The sequence below is a fragment of the Corylus avellana genome, chromosome 6 (assembly GCF_965113065.1).
Source record: "Corylus avellana chromosome 6, dhCorAvel1.hap1.2, whole genome shotgun sequence".
NCBI classification, from domain to species: Eukaryota; Viridiplantae; Streptophyta; class Magnoliopsida; order Fagales; family Betulaceae; genus Corylus; species Corylus avellana.
Genome location: NC_142495.1, coordinates 25,280,610 through 25,298,668, shown reverse-complemented (window position 1 = coordinate 25,298,668; position 18,059 = coordinate 25,280,610). Strand labels below are relative to the sequence as shown.

General features: G+C 34.4%; 4 protein-coding genes across 4 annotated transcripts; 1 reads left to right on the top strand and 3 right to left on the bottom strand.

Moving 5' to 3' along the window:
- Positions 1-867: 867 nt before the first annotated feature.
- On the bottom strand, positions 868-1,998 carry LOC148585076 (cytochrome P450 704C1-like). The gene is made up of 3 exons (XM_088517824.1): positions 1,914-1,998; positions 1,457-1,660; positions 868-1,238 (listed from the first exon to the last, which is right to left on the bottom strand). Exons 1-3 carry the CDS (start codon positions 1,995-1,997, stop codon positions 1,050-1,052), a joined length of 477 nt encoding a protein of 158 aa, XP_088373950.1. The 5' UTR covers position 1,998; the 3' UTR covers positions 868-1,049.
- Positions 1,999-2,151: 153 nt separating this feature from the next.
- LOC132188180 (cytochrome P450 704C1-like) lies at positions 2,152-3,652 on the bottom strand. Its single transcript, XM_088517825.1, has 4 exons — positions 3,315-3,652; positions 2,687-2,902; positions 2,316-2,605; positions 2,152-2,234 (listed from the first exon to the last, which is right to left on the bottom strand). Exons 1-3 carry the CDS (start codon positions 3,621-3,623, stop codon positions 2,363-2,365), a joined length of 768 nt encoding a protein of 255 aa, XP_088373951.1. The 5' UTR covers positions 3,624-3,652; the 3' UTR covers positions 2,152-2,234; positions 2,316-2,362.
- A 5,853-nt stretch (positions 3,653-9,505) lies between these two features.
- LOC132188523 (small ribosomal subunit protein eS1y) lies at positions 9,506-12,823 on the top strand. Its single transcript, XM_059603004.2, has 7 exons — positions 9,506-9,644; positions 9,762-9,809; positions 9,894-9,999; positions 11,102-11,239; positions 11,346-11,531; positions 12,013-12,213; positions 12,453-12,823. The coding sequence occupies exons 1-7, from the start codon at positions 9,634-9,636 to the stop codon at positions 12,546-12,548; spliced, it is 786 nt and encodes a 261-aa protein (XP_059458987.1). The 5' UTR covers positions 9,506-9,633; the 3' UTR covers positions 12,549-12,823.
- Positions 12,824-14,130: 1,307 nt separating this feature from the next.
- On the bottom strand, positions 14,131-17,059 carry LOC132187248 (cytochrome P450 704C1). Its single transcript, XM_059601495.2, has 6 exons — positions 16,596-17,059; positions 15,907-16,122; positions 15,535-15,825; positions 15,133-15,453; positions 14,696-14,899; positions 14,131-14,477 (listed from the first exon to the last, which is right to left on the bottom strand). Exons 1-6 carry the CDS (start codon positions 16,950-16,952, stop codon positions 14,289-14,291), a joined length of 1,578 nt encoding a protein of 525 aa, XP_059457478.2. The 5' UTR covers positions 16,953-17,059; the 3' UTR covers positions 14,131-14,288.
- Positions 17,060-18,059: the final 1,000 nt, after the last annotated feature.

Genomic DNA, 18,059 nt, shown 5'->3' with positions numbered 1-18,059 from the left:
ACCCATCTCTTAGCAAAAAGTTTGATAGCCCTAACATTTCTCATACATAATATTGTGGGATAAATGAGAAGTTTTGGAGTTTCTCTCTTGCAAAAAAGTTGTAAACCACATAAGAAAGTATAAGCCCCCGTTTATTTCGACGTAAAATATTTTTTAGCATTTGGCTTGTATGAAAAATGAACGGTGACAGTTTCCAAGAAGTAGCTCAATTGGTTGGGGATCATGCCTCATGAAGCAAATACTACTAGTTCAAATTCTCCTCCCCCTTCTATTTTGTGGACATGTCAAAAAAAAAAAAAAAGAACGACAGCAAAATAGCGGCTGGCGATTGTCCAACAATTTGAAAATGAGAAACTTAAACTCGAAAAATGGTTTACAAAATTTAGAAACTAATACAATTTTCCAGAAAGAAGCTTCTTTGCTCAAATAAAAAAAAATTAAAATAAATAAAATAAATAAATAAACTGGTTTGACTATTATTTTCAATCACACCAAACACCAAAAAGTACATAAAATATTTGATGCCGAAACAAACGAAGCCCAAGTTAAAAGAAATGTATTCAAGGGGCCTTCCCTTAGAAAGACCGAACCCTCAAATTCAAAGCTTCCTATCAGTTTTTATAAATCTGTCATCATTATATATTTATTGTGTTTCTCTAAAATTGATGTTGCTTTAAAATTATCATTGGATTTTTGATAAATTACTGTTGAATTTTGATCCAATAATAATTTTAAAAGTCATATCAATTTTGCATATGCACAAGAAGAACATGAGATGAGATGGTTTAGCATTATTACATAATAATTAAAAGCCAAATTTGTTGTGAGACGGGACAAGTAAAGAACAAATGGTTGAGGTCTTCATAATCAAATCTGCAAAGGATACAACAAATCTGTGGGGTGATGTCGTAGGCAGGCTACTTATTTTCAATCTACCCCGGATCACAAGCCAAAGATTCAAAGCATGAAGAGAAATCACTTTACTATTTAGTACTATAAAGAAACAAACATGTAATTCTCAAATACCCTTTATAGTTTTCACTTTCATGCTAATTTCCATTTCTGTGGAAGGCACGAACTTCAAGACCTCCATCTATGTGAAGACTGATCATTGTCCTGTAATTGACAATTTTGTTCTCGTCACTCATTTTGAACTGAAAACAGCCTACCATAACAGCTGAGAAGATCGTCATCTCCCTATAGGCTAACTCCTTTCCCAGACAAATTCGCAGGCCGGCCTGTAAACCAGAAGAGATTTGATCTTAGATTCTTTGACAAGCAGATTAAGGCTTTCTGCAAAAGAAGTGAATTTGTACAATATAGTTTTTCCTTTTACTTGTTTATGGTAGCATATTTCTGTTTCTTCAAAGACATTTAAATGTTATTGTGTGATCAATATGAGCTTGAAGCATAAATTAATTGAAATGCAAAATGTCCCAATAGACTATATGCTAACCTGGAAGGCTGTAAACTTGAAAGGGCTCTCTGGCTGGAAAATTCCATCCTTGTCTAGCCATCTCTCTGGTCTGAATTCCTCTGCATCATCACCCCATATGAACTTCATCCTGCCCATTGCATAAGGTTGATAAGACACCATATCTCCTTTGTTCACACTGTATCCATCTGGCAGAGTATCATCAGAAAAGCAAATCTTTGCATCCTGTAAGCAAAGAGTATGTCAAACTATTGGGAATCTCCTAGGAAGCTGCTGTGGGAAAGTTGGTAAGCAAATGTAAATAACCATGAAACTTTTAGAATCATCATATTAATGCAATGAGTCCATCTTAACAATCACTCTTATCAGAACTCAAATACTGGTCCCAAAGAGAAAATGAACAGGAAAAGAGCAGCCATTTAGTATTTATATGCAACTTTGATGCAGTGGTGATTCATATAGTTGAATTTTTCCTTACCACCGGAACTGCAGGGTAGAGTCTGATTGTTTCAGTGATCGCTGCATGGAGATAATGCATCTTTTTTAAAGCTTCTTCACTCATACTGGCTGCAAACTCAGCATAGTTTGTGGTCTCTTTCTTTTTGGTAGCTTCCTTCACTTCTTTTGTTATTTTTTCTTGCACAGCAGGATGCTTGCAGAGCATGTAAGAAAACCAAGAAAGTGTGGCTGCTGTTGTATCTTTCCCAGCTATTACGAAGTTAAGAATTATATCCCTTAAGTATGTTGGGTCATTCTCAGTCACTTGCAGAAACCTTGATAGAATGTCTTCTCTTTTCATCTGCATTGTGTATAACAAGAAGTTTATCTCATGCCTGTAGAATTAATCAAAAATAGAAACTCTTAGCTAGTATTCACTCACTGAAGATTCATCCTTTGAGTTCTTCATTTGCTCCATCTTGCTGTGTATTAGCTAAACACGAAATCATTAACGATTTTAGTACTTCTAGTTAAGGCAGCTTCTGATCCAATGTTCAGAAACTTCTTGATTCTCCAGAATATATCAACATAAAGCCAAAGGATCATAGCGGTCGAGCCATTGAAAGCATTTCCGTAACTCTTGCCTTCTTCATTTGATCCACACATGCTGTCTAATTCGGTTCCAAATGCAACTTGGAACAGTGAATCCAGGGTTGATTTCATCAACAGATCCTACAGTAATAACTAAAACTGTCAACGTGAGATATCATATGGGATTAGTCTCTTTGTGAACATTGACTTATCCAAACTCACTTGCGTATCTATTATCTGGTTTGAAGTTGCTGCTTCAGACACCATATTAGCAAGTTTTGCTGCATTCTTTCTGAAAATCAAACTGCTAAAGTCCCTTAAAACCTTTGTGGAGAACTCATGGCTTGATATCTTTCTCTGCTGGCGCCATTTGTCACCATCAACTGTGAAAATCCCATCGCCTAGAAGGCCCTTCAGAATGATGTAGTTATACCATCCCTGCCTCCAGAAGTTCATAATAAGGTAAAGAGATGGAAGTAGAGAAAGAGAGATACATCCACAAGACCGCAGGTGAAAGCCTTGGAGGCTACATCTGTTCTTAATTGATTTGATTGTGTACAAGGCTTATAAGTGATTTGAACAATTTTAAATGTAAACAAATTAAAGTAAAGCAATCAATCACTATTTATTAAAATGAACAAAACTAAAACTAAATCTTCAATCCCAAAAATTTACTTCATTTCTGGGGCCTTGACAAAAAATTGGTCTTCAATCCTCAATAAATTAAAAAAACAAAAAAATGACAATAATAGATTCAGTTCGTGCCGCAGGTGAGAAGTCAATAGCAAAACAAAGGTGGCGCGTGGAGGAGTATGCTTGAAACCAGTTAGAGATGAGAGGACATAGATACCTTGCCATAATTCTGAAAGTTAGTTTTGAGTATATACCCGACATTTGCCGGGTCGGCGGTGTAAATCTCATTCCTAGAGGGAGTGAGGAGCCTGTAGGTCCGGTGCTTGCCGGCAAGATCAGTCATATAGTGGTGCAATCTGTTGAAGTTGAGGAGCTGGTGAAATGAGGTGCCGGCAATGGGGTGGTATTTCTTCTTTCTCTGATCTTTGTTCAGTTTCCGTGTTAGGATATGGAGAGCTAGAAGGGATGCGATAAGAGCCAAAGCAGTAAAGAAGATGGGGTTAGAGAAAAAATCCATGTTGGTCATGAGAGAACTGACAATTGAAGAGGGAAGCTGCTGCTCCGTGACCATGTTTACAGAGTTTCAGTTGAAAAGAGTTGGGTGGATACAGAATTGTTCTTCTATGACAACGATTGATCTGTTAACACGTGCATAAAGAGTTTTGTTGTGAGTATTTTTTTTTTTTTTAAGTAATAAGAAAAAATATATATATATTGACTTTTTTTTGGCCAAACACATACCCACCCTCTCGCCCTCTAGCTTCTACTCTCCCTGATGATCTTTTACGTCTCCGTGTACATTTTCGGTACATCCGTCTAGATATATTTCATACAGTTCAAAATAAGTCAATGTAAAATTTTGATTACATACTTAAAACTTTTCAACAAAGAAAAATTGTTAAAAAAAAAAAAAAAAGAAGCTAAATATTTAATTTGAATTGACAAATTGTTAATGGGCTTAAGAAGAAAATTTTGGCTGATTGTGAGAGGAGAATGGGAATTCAAAGTTGGCTACGATTTTTAATTTCAATTTTAAAGTTTTAATTTTTACAATTCATTCTCACAATGTTTCAATTTTTTTCAATTCAGCGAGTCCGTCAGTCAAAGTCGCACTTGGTCACTTTTGTTGTTTTCTTCCCAAAATGTCCCCCAACTACTCTGCCCTTCTCTACTTCAACTCTTACTCATCTTCAACTCTTACTCATCTTCAATCCCTCCACCAATTTGTCTGAAGAATTAGACAAATCCCACAAGATCTCTCCCTTCTAGATAGCCACACTTGCCCACAAGAACTCTCCCTTCACATTGTAAAATTGCTGTATAATTTATTCATTGCTGATAATTTTAAATTTATCATTCTATTTAGTTATTGATCTCCTATTCAATAATTTATCAGCAGAATCACTTACAATGTCACCAATAAATAAACCAATTGATACACAATGTCATTTTTAATTGTTGTTCTTGATAATTTTAGCTAACTACGATTATATATTTCATACCGTTAAAATATATGTTCAAAAATTTTATATATATATATATATATATATATATATATATATATATATATGTGTGTGTGTGTGTGTGTTAATTGGCTTAAGAAGAAAATTTTGGCTGATTGTGAGAGGAGAATGGGAATTCAAAGTTTGATAATCGTCCAAAGTATTGCTTTGAACACATATTAGGGAAAATTACATTTTTTCTCTCTAAAGTTAGTTCATACTTGATCACTTTTGTTGTTTTCTTCCCAAAATGCCCCCCAACTACTCTGCCCTTTTCTGCTTCAACTCTTACCCATCTTCGATCCCTCCACCAATTTGTCTGAAGAATCAGACAAATCCCACAAGATCTCTCCCTTCTTGATCACCACGAGTCCTACAATGCTGCCATAGCGAAGGACAAATATTAAAATAATAATTAAAAAAAAAAATTTGTTAAATTTTTATAAATTAATATTTGATTTTTAATGTTTCTAAACTTATTTTTGGATTTAAAATTAAAATTTATGGATGAAAAGTTAACATTTTTGGGATGGTACCATAAAATGATTCGATCATCTTAAATTTAATACTAATATCTCAAATTTAGTATTAATACCTCAAATTTAAATTCTCTTTTAATATTTTTCTTCTTTAATTTAAAGAAAAAATTTAAAAAATAAAAATGAAAAGAAGTAGATGTGTGACGCTTGGCTGCCATCTCTATTCGATCGCCACACTTACTCTTCTAGCCGCCGCCGTTCTGATTGTTTGCTGTTATGCCATCTATTCAAGGTTCTATTTATGGAATGGTTTTTTCATTTCCTCCGGACAGAACTTTGTGGAAAAGGGTGCCTATTTACGGAATGATCGTATCAATTTAGCTTCTAAAAGGTATCCTGTTCGATTGTTAATTGGTTTTCCTGTTCGCATATTGCCATTTATTGATCTTTGGTATTTACACGTGTAACCCGTTCAAGTAGTTCAGGGTTTGGTGTTGCAGGAGTTATGGAGAAGGAGAAGAAAATTTTGGTTAGTTTTTGATCGATTTTCTCATCAGCCAAACAAAATCATAACCGAGAAACCACTCTTTCTTATCGTTTGATAGATTTTTCTCAGCAGCCAAACAAACCCAATAAGAGAAAAAGAAAAAAAAGAACTTGGATAGAAACCCACTGCACTAGTCGAACCCACCGCCAATGCTAGGTTTCTGTTTTGTCTTCTTAGTGATCTAATGGGTATTTTGGGACATAGGTGACTCCGAACTAATCCTGAATAGCCAAGATTTCAGCAAACAAATCTTGAACAACCCAGAGTCTGAGGGCTCTTTGGGAAAGAACTCTGAGTACTTCTTGTGGTGGTGGTGCGGGCAGAAACCGTATCGTTGGAGTTGGAGGAGTCTTGGTGTTGGCTCTTGGTTTCTGGGTCAGTGTTGTCCCTAAGGGAGGTGCTAAGGCGTCTCTTGGTGATAGTGGTAGCGGCGTTCGTGGGTGTGGCGGAGAAGAACAGAGAACAAGCAAGAAGGGAGGAATCGACGGATAAGCACTTTTTTTTTTTTTTTTTTGAAAATTGTTCGTTTCTGCTTCATTTTGGGGATGGAGGCATTTTAGGAAAAAAAAAAAAAAAACCAACTGTTCGTGAAAAGGCTCAAAAGGTTTTGACTGACAGAATAGTTAAATTAAGAAAAAATTAAAATTTTGTGGGCATAAATTACAAAAATTCAAATTTTAAAATTCAAATTGAAAATCGCTGCTAACTTTAAGAGGGTAAAGTGTAATTTTTTTCACATATTATAATAGGGTCACAAAACAACTTTAAATATAAGGTTTTTAACTTTTTTATGTTAGCATTAATTGTTAAACACTTTAGTTTTTCTAATTCCTATGGTTATGAACTTCTTGTAATCTATGCAAAGTTCACCAATTTTGGCTGCCTTTCCAAATGTGTATGACATGATCTAACAAAATATTAATTGTGTTCTCCTTGATCACAACAAAATGATTGCAATCCAAATAACATTTAGTTCAACTACTATAAATATCTTATAATTTTTATAGATATGTATGGTGAAAGTTTTACTATCCAAAATTGTATTTACATATTTTTACGATGCAAAATTTTAACTTTAAAACTTGATTTATCGGAGGAAATCAAATAGTTGTATAACAATTTCAAAGCAAGAAAATTGTTCACTAAAAACAATCAGTTTTTAGCAATGAAATGCTCTTGTATCTATTAGAATAGTAATTAAATTTATTATCACTCATATATTATATACAACGAGTATAAGGGTGCGTTTAGGAGTGCGTTTTTTAAAAAATAATCTACGATTTTAAACCAAATCGCAATTTTAGGGTGTTTGAGATTGCGATTTTAAAAACGCAAATTTTAAAATCGCAAAAAAATCTGCGATTTTCATAAGCTGATTAGAGGGTGCTTATTTGAAAAAGTGCGAATTTAAAACAAAATCACGATTTCTATTAAAAAGATATTTAGCGCAATAGTTACCTTTTTTTGAGCGGGAATGAAAAAAATACCAAGAATACCCACCTAAAATATATTAAAACCCTTATTTTCTCTCTTTTTTTTTTTCTTCATCTTCTCTGTCTCGTTCATCCTTTCTCCGCCCTGTAGCAGTGTGCGTCGCTATTGTCCATCTCTCCGCCCCTCTACCAGGTAATAATCTCACCTTAATATTTTCTTTCTCTCCATATAACTCTTTTGCTTTTGTAAAACTTTCCACTGTTTGGTGTTCGGTGTATTTTATGTGGTTTGTATGATTACTGTGCCTTTTTTATATATTCGTTTACGTTCTTCGACCATTTCTACAGAGTAAAGTTGTGATTTTTTTTTTTTTTTCAAAATTTTATTTAGATTACCGTGCATGCATAGTGATCTGCAATCCATCATAGTATGCAGTGATAAATCACTGTACACGCACAATAATGTGATAGTACGTGTACAATAACCGTGTGAGGCTTTTTCTTTTAAAAAAAAAATACTGTACAGTGACCGAGATGATGATTTTTCTCAGGTCACTGTAACAATTTGTGATGGATTTTTATTTTTATTTTTTAATGGGTATTGCATTTTAACAGTTTGTGATATTTTTTTTTATATATTTTTTTAATGGGTAATAAACAGTGAAATTTGATAAACATTATTAGTTTAATTTGATGGATTGTTCTTGTATTTTTTATTATATGTCTGTTTGGAATATGTTTTAAGAAAAAAAAAAATACAAAAACAAAAAAGCATATAGAAACAAGTAATATAACAATATATAATTGCCTAAGTAGAAAACTCAAAGTTAATGTCAAATTATAAGTCATACTTTTGTTTGCATAAGTGTTAATAATAGAGGCTTATAGACAATGTTAGTTATTTTACTGTTATAAAGAAATGTCTTTATTGGTAATTTGGTCATGAAGCCGCAATTATATGCCAATGTTATCCAAATACTCAATTGATAAAAAAAGTACTTTTTAGTATGTTTTACCAAACGCCTGTGCGATTTTAAAAAGTAGCGATTTTAAAAACACAATTTTTAAAAACGCAATTTTTTAAATTGCACTTATTGAAATCGCACTCACAAACGGGCCCTAAGTTATTTAATTAAATAAGTCGAGTTAAAACTATAATATTATAACCATACCTCAACACAACCTCTTCTACACAAATATTAATTACCACACCTTTTTTTCAACCTAAATCTCCAAATCCATTTCTTTAATAGATAGCATAAAAGACCCTGCATTTTAGGGTTGAGGCGATAAGGGAACCACGTCGCTTGCTTATAATGCTTCCATTGCTTCCTGCATCAGTTGCATATACAAAACGTGACAAAATTACCCTCCCATCCCACCAAAATGACACACCCACCCTCCAAGTACAACAACCTAGGATTTGGCTTAAGTGCAGTTGCAGTAGCCCAGTTTGTGGTCGTTTTGGACAATAAAAAAATAATTTTTTTAAAGGCCAAAAGAAAAATAAATAAAAAAGATTTGGATTTTGGTTCTTTGGGGGTGGTCCGACTAACCCCAAAAGGCCAATATATATATATAGGTTTTGAGGGTGATCGAATCACCTTTAAAGGCTTGGGATGGTCCAACTACCCCTAAAGGACCAAAACCCAAACTTTTTTTTAATTTTTTTTTTTTTTTTCATGTGGCCTTTTGGGGGTGGCTGGTGGCCGGACCACCCCCTTGGCCATGGGGGTGGTTTGTTCACCCTCAGACCGGTTATGGGGTGGCTCCTTTCATTTTTTTTTTTTAAATATTTTTCTTTTTCTTTAGTTTTTTAATTTTTGATTTTTTAATATTTTTTTTCTTAAAAAGGAAAATGCTAAAAGCACAACTATTTTGGTCAACTTTGAGCCAACTTTTGCCTTATTTTTTAATTTAAAAAATATCGAAATTAGAAATAAATTTTTTTTCTAAAGCAATAATTTTTATTTTGGTTTTTTTTTTTTTGATATTTTTTAAAAAATAAAATTGTATTTTGCTTAAGAAACTGTTTTCTTATTTTTTTTTTAATTTAAAAAGTAACAAAATTAAAAATTAAAAATTTTTCTAAAGCAATAATTTTTATTTTGGCCCTTCTTTTATTTGGTATTTTTTTTTTAAAAAAAATAAAACTGTATTTTTCTTCATAATAATGACCATTTAAAAAAAAAAATGGTCATTATTATGAATAAAAATACAATTTTTATTTTTTTAAAAATACCAAATAAAAGAATGATCAAAATAAAAATTATTGGTTCAGAAACTTTTTAATTTTTAATTTGGTTATTTTTTTAAATTAAAAAATAAGAAAAAAGTTGTCCCAAGTTGGCCTAAGGTTGGGCTGTATCATTCCTTTTTTTTATTGTCCAAAACCAGCACAACCGCGCCTAAGCCTGATCCCAACCACCAAAAGCACAAACTTCTGTATCCAATACCTATATAAATTATAACCCCACACACAAAAGTAGGGTTTTTGTTCTATTTAGAAGGGTTTGCTTCGCATAGCGGTCCTCGCTCACTCACCCTCTCTAAGCGCCTCTCACCTCCTCCGACCATGGCAGTGGGGTAATCTCTCTGTCTCTCTCGATGTGTCTATCTATCTATGTTCGTGTGTGCGTGCGTGTAAAATGGCATACATGGATTTATGAGGCACTGATGCAATGGTGTGTTTGTATGGAACAGAAAAAACAAGAGGATTTCCAAGGGGAAGAAGGGAGGCAAGAAGAAGGCGTGAGTGTTATCTTCTTATTTTTCATTCGTTTTCGTTTTCGTTTTTCGTGGTATATATTGATTTGTATATGTGTGTATGTATAGGGCTGATCCGTTCGCCAAGAAGGACTGGTATGATATCAAGGCACCTTCAGTGTTCGCTGTGAAAAACGTGGGCAAAACCCTCGTTACTCGCACCCAGGGTACCAAGGTGAGTTTTTTTTTTCTTCACTTTCATTTTATTTGTTTGTTTTTTCCTTTTTATGGGTTCAGTGCGGTGTTTGGTTACCGAGAAAATTTCATAAATTTAGTTCAAATTTTAATCTGGGACTTCTCCGTTTTTTCTTGTGAAGCTTTCTATGTAGCTGAAGATTGAATTTTTCTTTAGATGTTTCAGTTGTCGCTTGCCTAATCAATTTATCGGATGTTTAAGCTTAACTGGTTGGCGGATTTGGGTTAGACGTTGATCGTTCAACTTGTAATTGTTAAAATGGCCCAGATTGATTGATTAGATCTCTGTAAGTGTGGTCTTTGTGCTAGATTTTTGCGTAAGAGACAGTTTTGTGTGCGATTAAAGGCTCTGGAATGTATCGGAGAAAACCAAGGTTTCCGATTTTCTGTGCTGTATGGTTGTCAGTTTCATTCAATTGCTCAGTGGAGTTTCTTGATTTTGTTGTTCCCAAGGGTGAACTTATTAGATTAGATTTCGAAAACCTTTGTACCTTTGTCTCATCAACCAAAGGTAATCAAATTTTTAAGTCTTATACTTATAAAAAATCTTATTTTTAAATTTAGTGGTTTTGGGACATTTTGTATTTTGCATGTGAGCCCTTGCAACGGCAATGTTTGAGTAGAGTGCCACTTGAATTTGTTCATGATGTGTTCAAGACTTGTATAATGTTTCAAGTTTGTAATCCTCTTTGCCATCTCATTATAAAACTATGAGATTTTTAGAATATGAAAGTACCAATTTGCAGTGCCAAGAATGCTTAAGCAGGCCTTTTATTTTGTTCCCTTAACACTTGCTGTTTTACTTTCCAGTGTAAGTTTTTACTACCTTATATTGTTTCTTACACTTTTATCATTTAATACTGCCCGTTAAATCTGTGGTCTATGTCTTTGTTTCTGTGACAACTTTTGCTCTTGATACTTTGTAATGTTATGGAACGATGTCAATAAATCAATGTGATTCTGCTCCCTAATGTGATTTTGCTTAGTTTCTGTTGTCTTTTTTATTATGCTTGTTGATGGTGAACAGATGTTTACATGTGTATGTGTAAATATAAATGTGACCTCTCTTGTTTCCCTTACAGATTGCGTCAGAAGGACTCAAACATAGAGTCTTTGAGATATCAATGGCTGACCTTCAGGATGATGAGGATCACGCTTACAGAAAGATCAGATTGAGAGCTGAAGATGTTCAAGGGAGGAATGTGCTGACAAATTTCTGGGTATGATTGAATTATATTGTTTCATCTGCTGCCAACATTGTTTGTTTGATGTTTCTAATGAAAATCAAACACACTCCGCTTTTTTCTTATTTCTCAAACATTTCAGGGAATGGATTTTACAACAGACAAGTTGAGGTCTTTGGTAAGGAAATGGCAGACTATGATTGAAGCTCATGTGGATGTGAAGACTACTGACAATTACAGTTTGAGGATGTTCTGCATTGGATTCACTAAGAGGCGTCAAAACCAGGTCAAGAGGACCAGTTATGCCCAATCTAGCCAAATTAGACAGGTAATATTATAGTAGCATGTTTTGGCTAACTAAATAGTTATATAACATTTTTTCAGCAGGTTGAGCAAAGATGGTTTGTTGTGTCACTTCCACTGTTTTGTTCTATAGATATGTGATTGTGTTGGTTTCTTGTAATTTCTGAATTGTTTTGTCTTTACTGACTGGAATCAAATGCAATGTGTTTTGTCTTAAATTTAAATGGTTTGTTCTTGCTCACAAAAAAAAAAAAAGGTTTGTTCTGTTTTTTATGCTTCTTGATTAATGCAATAACAAAGAATAATCTAACCAAATGATTTCATCCTTGGCTTATACCTTAAATAATCTGTTACATAATGTCTGTTTTCTATACATTAAAATTGGTTGTCAACTCCATTTGGTTTAACTGCCAAGTGTGTTGATGGTTGTCTCATCATCTGAAATGCCATATTTTGATATATCGTTTACCTTCATAATACAACTAATGTTGCTTTTGTTTTGTTAGATCCGTCGCAAGATGAGGGAGATAATGATCAACCAGGCATCATCTTGTGATCTGAAGGAGTTGGTTCGCAAGTTTATTCCTGAGTCAATTGGCAAAGAGATTGAGAAGGCAACTACAGGCATCTATCCTCTACAAAATGTCTTCATCCGGAAAGTCAAGATCTTGAAAGCTCCAAAATTTGATCTTGGAAAGTTGATGGAGGTAAGACTCTCCCTCCTTTTCTCCCTACCTTTTCATACATTTAGTATGTGTACAACATCAAACAAGTTAATAAATTACACCCTGGGGCTTACAAATTTGTTTCATCGTTAACCCTGTACTTGTGGTTTTATCTCCGACATTTTTGAACTCCACAAGTTTTTGTATCCTGCATCATTATGTCATGTGTTTGGACCAATTGAGCTCCACATGTAATTGTTTGTTGTGGTCTGTGTATGTAGGTTCATGGTGACTACTCTGATGATGTTGGCGTCAAGGTGGAGAGGCCTGCTGACGAGACAATGGCCGAGGTGCCTGCTGAACCAGTTGGAGCTTGATTGAATGAGGGATTCCAAAAGTTTTGTTTTAGCTTTCCTTTTTTCTTTTTTTCTCGTGTTGCCTGCGGAATTGGTTACTCAAAAATTCCCCGTGCGTTGTTCAAGCTTTTTTGAGAATTAGAACGGTTGTCATTAAAAAACACATATTTGTCTGTTTAAGGAGTTATTTTATTATGTTCCCATCCAAATCCATCTGAAATGGGCATGAAATGCTTGTCTGGAGTAATATTTGATATGGGTGAGTTACACTTTTACACCCACCAAGTTTGAGTCTACTTTTTGATTGCATGGATTAACTTATCTCATTGCCATAGTGTGGTTGGCGCACGATGAACATTGCCCTGCATCCTGGAATAGATTTTTTTGTCCAAAAATTATAACTATTAAACGGCAATAGCCTCATTTGAAGTAAACATGAACATGGTGAACAAGGATGTTTGCTCCTCCACCTTTGAAGTTTCTGTACCGGTTGAGGTTTAGGTTCTGGACCCTGGACATTTTGCTTAGAAAAAGAAAATAATTGAACAAACGAAGCCTAAGTTAAAAGAAATGTATTCAAGGGGCTCCTTCCCTTTGAATGACTGAACCCTCAAGTTCAAAGTTTTCTATCAGTTTTTATAAATAAGTCATCATTATATATTTCTTGTGTTTCTCCAAAATTGATGTTGCTTTAAAATTATCATTGGATTTTTGATAAATTACTGTTAAATTTTAATCCAATAATGATTTTAAAAGTCACATCAATTTTGTTCTCCCTCTCTCCTCCTTCCCTGATTCTTCCCCCCCTCTTTTCCCTGTTTTCTTCCCCCCCCCACTCCCCTTTTTTCTTTTTATTCTTCTCGTTTTATTTTAGGCTCTAGCTCCTTCGCGCGGGTGTGCTGTCCTCCTTTTGCCGTGTTTCCTTTTTTGGGTTGATGGGACTCTTGGATTGGATTCTGTAAAGCTTGATCTACGTCCCTTCGTCTGACTCAACTTAACACGGGCCCTCCTATGAGTTGGTTTTTCGCGCTCTGGCCTGAATCTTCCAGAAGCCTCTAGTGGTGTTCGTGGGCTTTTGTGTTTTTTCTTTATTTTTCCTATATTTTCTGTTTTTCCTGTTTTTTGTGGTCCTGGCATTTTTGGTTGAGAATGTGAATAATTTTCTGGCTTGCAAGTTGAGGACGATGAATTTCGGCCAGGGGTTCCTACTCCCTTGCTGAGGAAAATGAGCTACTTATGCATCGAATTAAATTTGTCCAAAACAGATCTGTTGTTATAACTGAAGATTAGTCATAACTCATAAGTTAGCGGAAGATTTCTCATAGATAGGTCTTAAATGTTAGATTATTTTGTATGTATCTATGACTAGTAACATTGTAGTTTCGGCTATGATTTTCTCAGAGTTTTTGCTCTTAGATGTAAGAACGTTTTTGCTCGTGATCCTTCTTCTATTAATGAGACTGGAATGTGTTTCCCTTAAAAAAATAAAAAATAAAAAAGTCACATCAGTTTTGGATATGCACAAGAGGAACATGATATGAGATGGATATTTAGCATTACTACATAATAATTAAAAGCCAAATTTGTTGTGAGACGGGACAAGTAAAGAGCAAATGGTTGAGGTCTTCATAATCAAATCTGCAAAGGAATCACAAGCCAAAGATTCAAAGCATGAAGAGAAATCACCTTACTATTTAGTAATATAAAGAACCTGTACAAACATGTAATTCTCAAATACCCTCTATAGTTTTCACTTTCATTCTAATTTCCATTTCTGTTGAAGGCACGAACTTCAAGACCTCCATCTATGTGAAGATTGATCATTGTCCTGTAATTGACAATTTTGTTCTCGTCACTCATTCTGAACTGAAAACAGCCTACCATAACAGCTGAGAAGATCTTCATCTCCCTATAGGCAAACTCCTTTCCCAGACAAATTCGCGGGCCGGCCTGTGAACCAGAAGAAATTTGAACTAAGATTCTTTGACAAGCAGATTAAGGCTTTCTGCAAAAGGAGTGAATTTGTACAATATAGTTTTTCCTTTTACTTGTTTATGGTAGCATATTTCTGTTTCTTCAAAGAAATTTAAATGTTATTGTGTGATCAATATGAACTTGAAGCATAAATTAATTGAAATGAAAAATGTCCCAATAGACTATATGCTAACCTGGAAGGCTGTAAACTTGAAAGGGCTCTCTGGCTGGAAAATTCCATACTTGTCTAGCCATCTCTCTGGTCTAAATTCCTCTGCATCATCACCCCATATGAACTTCATCCTGCCCATTGCATAAGGTTGATAAGATACCATATCTCCTTTGTTCACACTGTATCCATCTGGTAGAGTATCATCAGAAAAGCAAATCTTTGCATCCTGTAAGCAAAGAGTATGTCAAACTATTGAGAATCTCCTAGGAAGCTGCTGTGGGAAAGTTGGTAAGCAAATGTAAATAACCATGAAACTTTTAGAATCATCATATTAATGCAATGAGTCACCACTCAAATACTGGTCCCAAACAGAGAAAATGTACTCGAAAAGAGCAGCCATTTAGTATTTATATGCACCTTTGATGCAGTGGTGATTCAAATAGCTGAATTTTTCCTTACCACTGGAACTGCAGGATAGAGTCTGAGAGTTTCAGTGATCGCGGCATGGAGATAATGCATCTTTTCTAAAGCTTCTTCACTCATACTGGCTGCAAACTCAGCATAGTTTGTGAACTCTTTCTTTTTGGTGGCTTCCTTCACTTCTTTTGCTATTTTTTCTTGCACAGCAGGATGCTTGCAGAGCATGTGAATAAACCAAGAAAGTGCGGTTGCTGTTGTATCTTTCCCAGCTATTATGAAGTTAAGAATTATATCCCTCAAGTATGTTGGGTCATTCTCAGTCACTTGCAGAAACCTTGATAGAATGTCTTCTCTTTTCATCTGCATTATGTATAACAAGAAGTTTATCTCATGCCTGTACAATTAATCAAAAATAGAAACTGTTAGCTAGTATTCACTCACTGAAGATTCATCCTTTGAGTTCTTCATTTGCTCCATCTTGCTGTGTATTAGCTTAAACACGAAATCATTAACAATTTTGGTACTTCTGTTTAAGGCAGCTTCTGATCCAATGTTCAGAAACTTCTTGATTCTCCAGAATATATCAACATAACGCCAAAGGATCATCGCACTAGAGTCATCGAAAGCATTTCCGAAACTCTTGCCTTCTTCATTTGATCCACACATGCTGTCCAATTCGGTTCCAAATGCAACTTGGAACAGTGAATCCAGGGTTGATTTCATCAACAGATCCTACATTAATAACTAAAACTGTCAATGTGCGATATCAAATAGGATTAGTCTCTTTGTGAACATTGACTTATCCAAACTCACTTGGATATCTATTATCTGGTTTGAAGTTGCTGCGTCAGACACCATATTAGCAAGTTTTGCTGCATTCTTTCTGAAAATCAAACTGCTAAAGTCCCTTAAAACCTTTGTGGAGAACTCATGGCTTGATATCTTTCTCTGCTGGCGCCACTTGTCACCATCAACTGTGAAAATCCCATCGCCTAGAAGGTCCTTCAGAATGATATAGTTATACCATCCCTGCATCCAGAAGTTCATAATAAGGCAAAGAGATGGAAGCAGAGAAAGAGAGATACAAAAATTATGTGGTTCGGCCAAAGGCCTACATCCACAGGACCACATGTGAAAGCCTTGGAGGCTATTGATTGATTTGATTGTGTACAAGGCTTATAAGTGATTTGAACAATTTTAAATGTAAACAAATTAAAGTAAAGGAATCAATCACTATTTATTAAAATGAACAAAACTAAAACAAAATCTTCAATCCCAGAAATTTACTTCATTTCTGGGGCCTTGCCAAAAATTGGTCTTCAATCCTCAATAAAAACAAAAACAAAAACATAAAACAAAAAACAAAAACAAAAACAAAAAAAATGACAATAATAGATTCAGTTCGTGCGGAAGGTGAGAAGTCAACAGAAAAACATAGGTGGCGCGTGCCGGCGCGTGGAGGAGCATCATGAAACCAGCTAGAGATGAGAGGACATAGATACCTTGCCATAATTCTGAAAATTTGTTTTCAGTATATACTCGACATTTGCCGGGTCGGCGGTGTAAATCTCGTTCCTAGAGGGAGTGAGGAGCCTGTAGGTCCGGTGCTTGCCGGCAAGATCAGTCATATAGTGGTGCAATCTGTTGAAGTTGAGGAGCTGGTGAAATGAGGTGCCGGCAATGGGGTGGTATTTCTTCTTTCTCTGATCTTTGTTCAGTTTCCGAGTTAGGATATGGAGAGTTAGAAGGGATGCGATAAGAGCCAAAGCAGTAAAGAAGATGGGGTTAGAGAAAAAATCCATGTGGGTCATGAGAGAACTGACAATTGAAGAGGAGGGAAGCTGCTGCTCCGTGACCATGTTTACAGATTTTCAGTTGAAAAGAGTTGGGTGGATACAGAACTACTCTCCCCGGATGATCTTTTACGTCTCCGTGTACATCTTCGGTACAACTGTCTAGATTTTTCTTTTTCTTTTTTCTGGGAGTATGACACATATGTGAGTACTAAATATTCAATGATCGAAGATATATTGACGATTTATATGTATAAATGTAATTTATAATTTATTTTGTCATACTTAGCGTTAATTTATTCAGTTGTCATTAATGAGTCTTCACATTTTAAAATTGCTGTATAATTTCTTTATTGCTAATAGTTTTGAATTTATATTTTTAATGTAGGTAACCAGACAATTATTTAGTTATTAATCTCCTATTCAACATTCTACTGGCAATAATCACTTACAATGTCACCAATAAATAAACCAATTGATACACAATGTCATTTTTCATTGTTGTTCTTGATAATTTTAGCTAACTATGATTATATATTTCATATAGTTAAAATATATGTACAAAAATTTTATATATATATATATATATATATATATATATAAAATTGATTTCATTGACTAATCTAAATTGAAAAGCTTAAATAAACATTTTTATTATTTAAAAACGAGCTTGTACCCCGTACGATGCACAAGTTGTTTTTTAAAATGACATGATGAAAAAAATAATAATAATAATAATTAGCGGGTGGATAAATAACAAGGAAAAAAAAAGTTTGAGTTTGAGTTTTTTGTGATCATTAAACCTCCCAAAAAAGATCCATTGTGAGCATTAAACCCCACTGCCTATTCTCGTTGCAACAAATATCAAATAATGAGCCTAAGGAAATATTTTGCAAATTATTTTATGATGACAAAATATTTTGGCATGATAGGTTATTAATATTATATTTTTAATTAGACCTATGGTTAATTTGACCATTTTCGGCCATAACTCAGTTCTGCCAAATCTTTGTATTACCAATGAATATATTGCTTCATTTATATTCTAATATAACATGTTATTTTTTACCCATGTTATATTCTAATATAACATTCACCCAATAATGTGCTTAAGAATATTGAGTTAGTTTTGAGTATATACTCGACATTTGCCGGGTCGGCGGTGTAAATCTC

Coding starts and splice junctions, on each gene's coding strand:
- LOC132188180 (XM_088517825.1), bottom strand. CDS start 3,623: ATGACCAACATGGATTTTTTCTCTAACCCCATCTTCTTTACTGCTTTG. Junction 2,903..3,314: donor ACTTTCAGAATTATGGCAAG/GTATCTATGTCC, acceptor TTCTGGAGGCAG/GGATGGTATAACTACATCAT. Junction 2,606..2,686: donor ACCAGATAATAGATACGCAA/GTGAGTTTGGAT, acceptor TTATTACTGTAG/GATCTGTTGATGAAATCAAC.
- LOC132187248 (XM_059601495.2), bottom strand. CDS start 16,952: ATGGTCACGGAGCAGCAGCTTCCCTCCTCTTCAATTGTCAGTTCTCTC. Junction 16,123..16,595: donor ATTTTCAGAATTATGGCAAG/GTATCTATGTCC, acceptor TTCTGGATGCAG/GGATGGTATAACTATATCAT. Junction 15,454..15,534: donor ACTCAAAGGATGAATCTTCA/GTGAGTGAATAC, acceptor TACATAATGCAG/ATGAAAAGAGAAGACATTCT.
- LOC148585076 (XM_088517824.1), bottom strand. CDS start 1,997: ATGAGTGAAGAAGCTTTAAAAAAGATGCATTATCTCCATGCAGCGATC. Junction 1,661..1,913: donor TCTACCCTGCAGTTCCGGTG/GTAAGGAAAAAT, acceptor CTTTGCTTACAG/GATGCAAAGATTTGCTTTTC. Junction 1,239..1,456: donor TCAAGTTTACAGCCTTCCAG/GTTAGCATATAG, acceptor TCTGGTTTACAG/GCCGGCCTGCGAATTTGTCT.
- LOC132188523 (XM_059603004.2), top strand. Junction 10,000..11,101: donor CTCGCACCCAGGGTACCAAG/GTGAGTTTTTTT, acceptor TTTCCCTTACAG/ATTGCGTCAGAAGGACTCAA. Junction 11,240..11,345: donor ATGTGCTGACAAATTTCTGG/GTATGATTGAAT, acceptor CAAACATTTCAG/GGAATGGATTTTACAACAGA.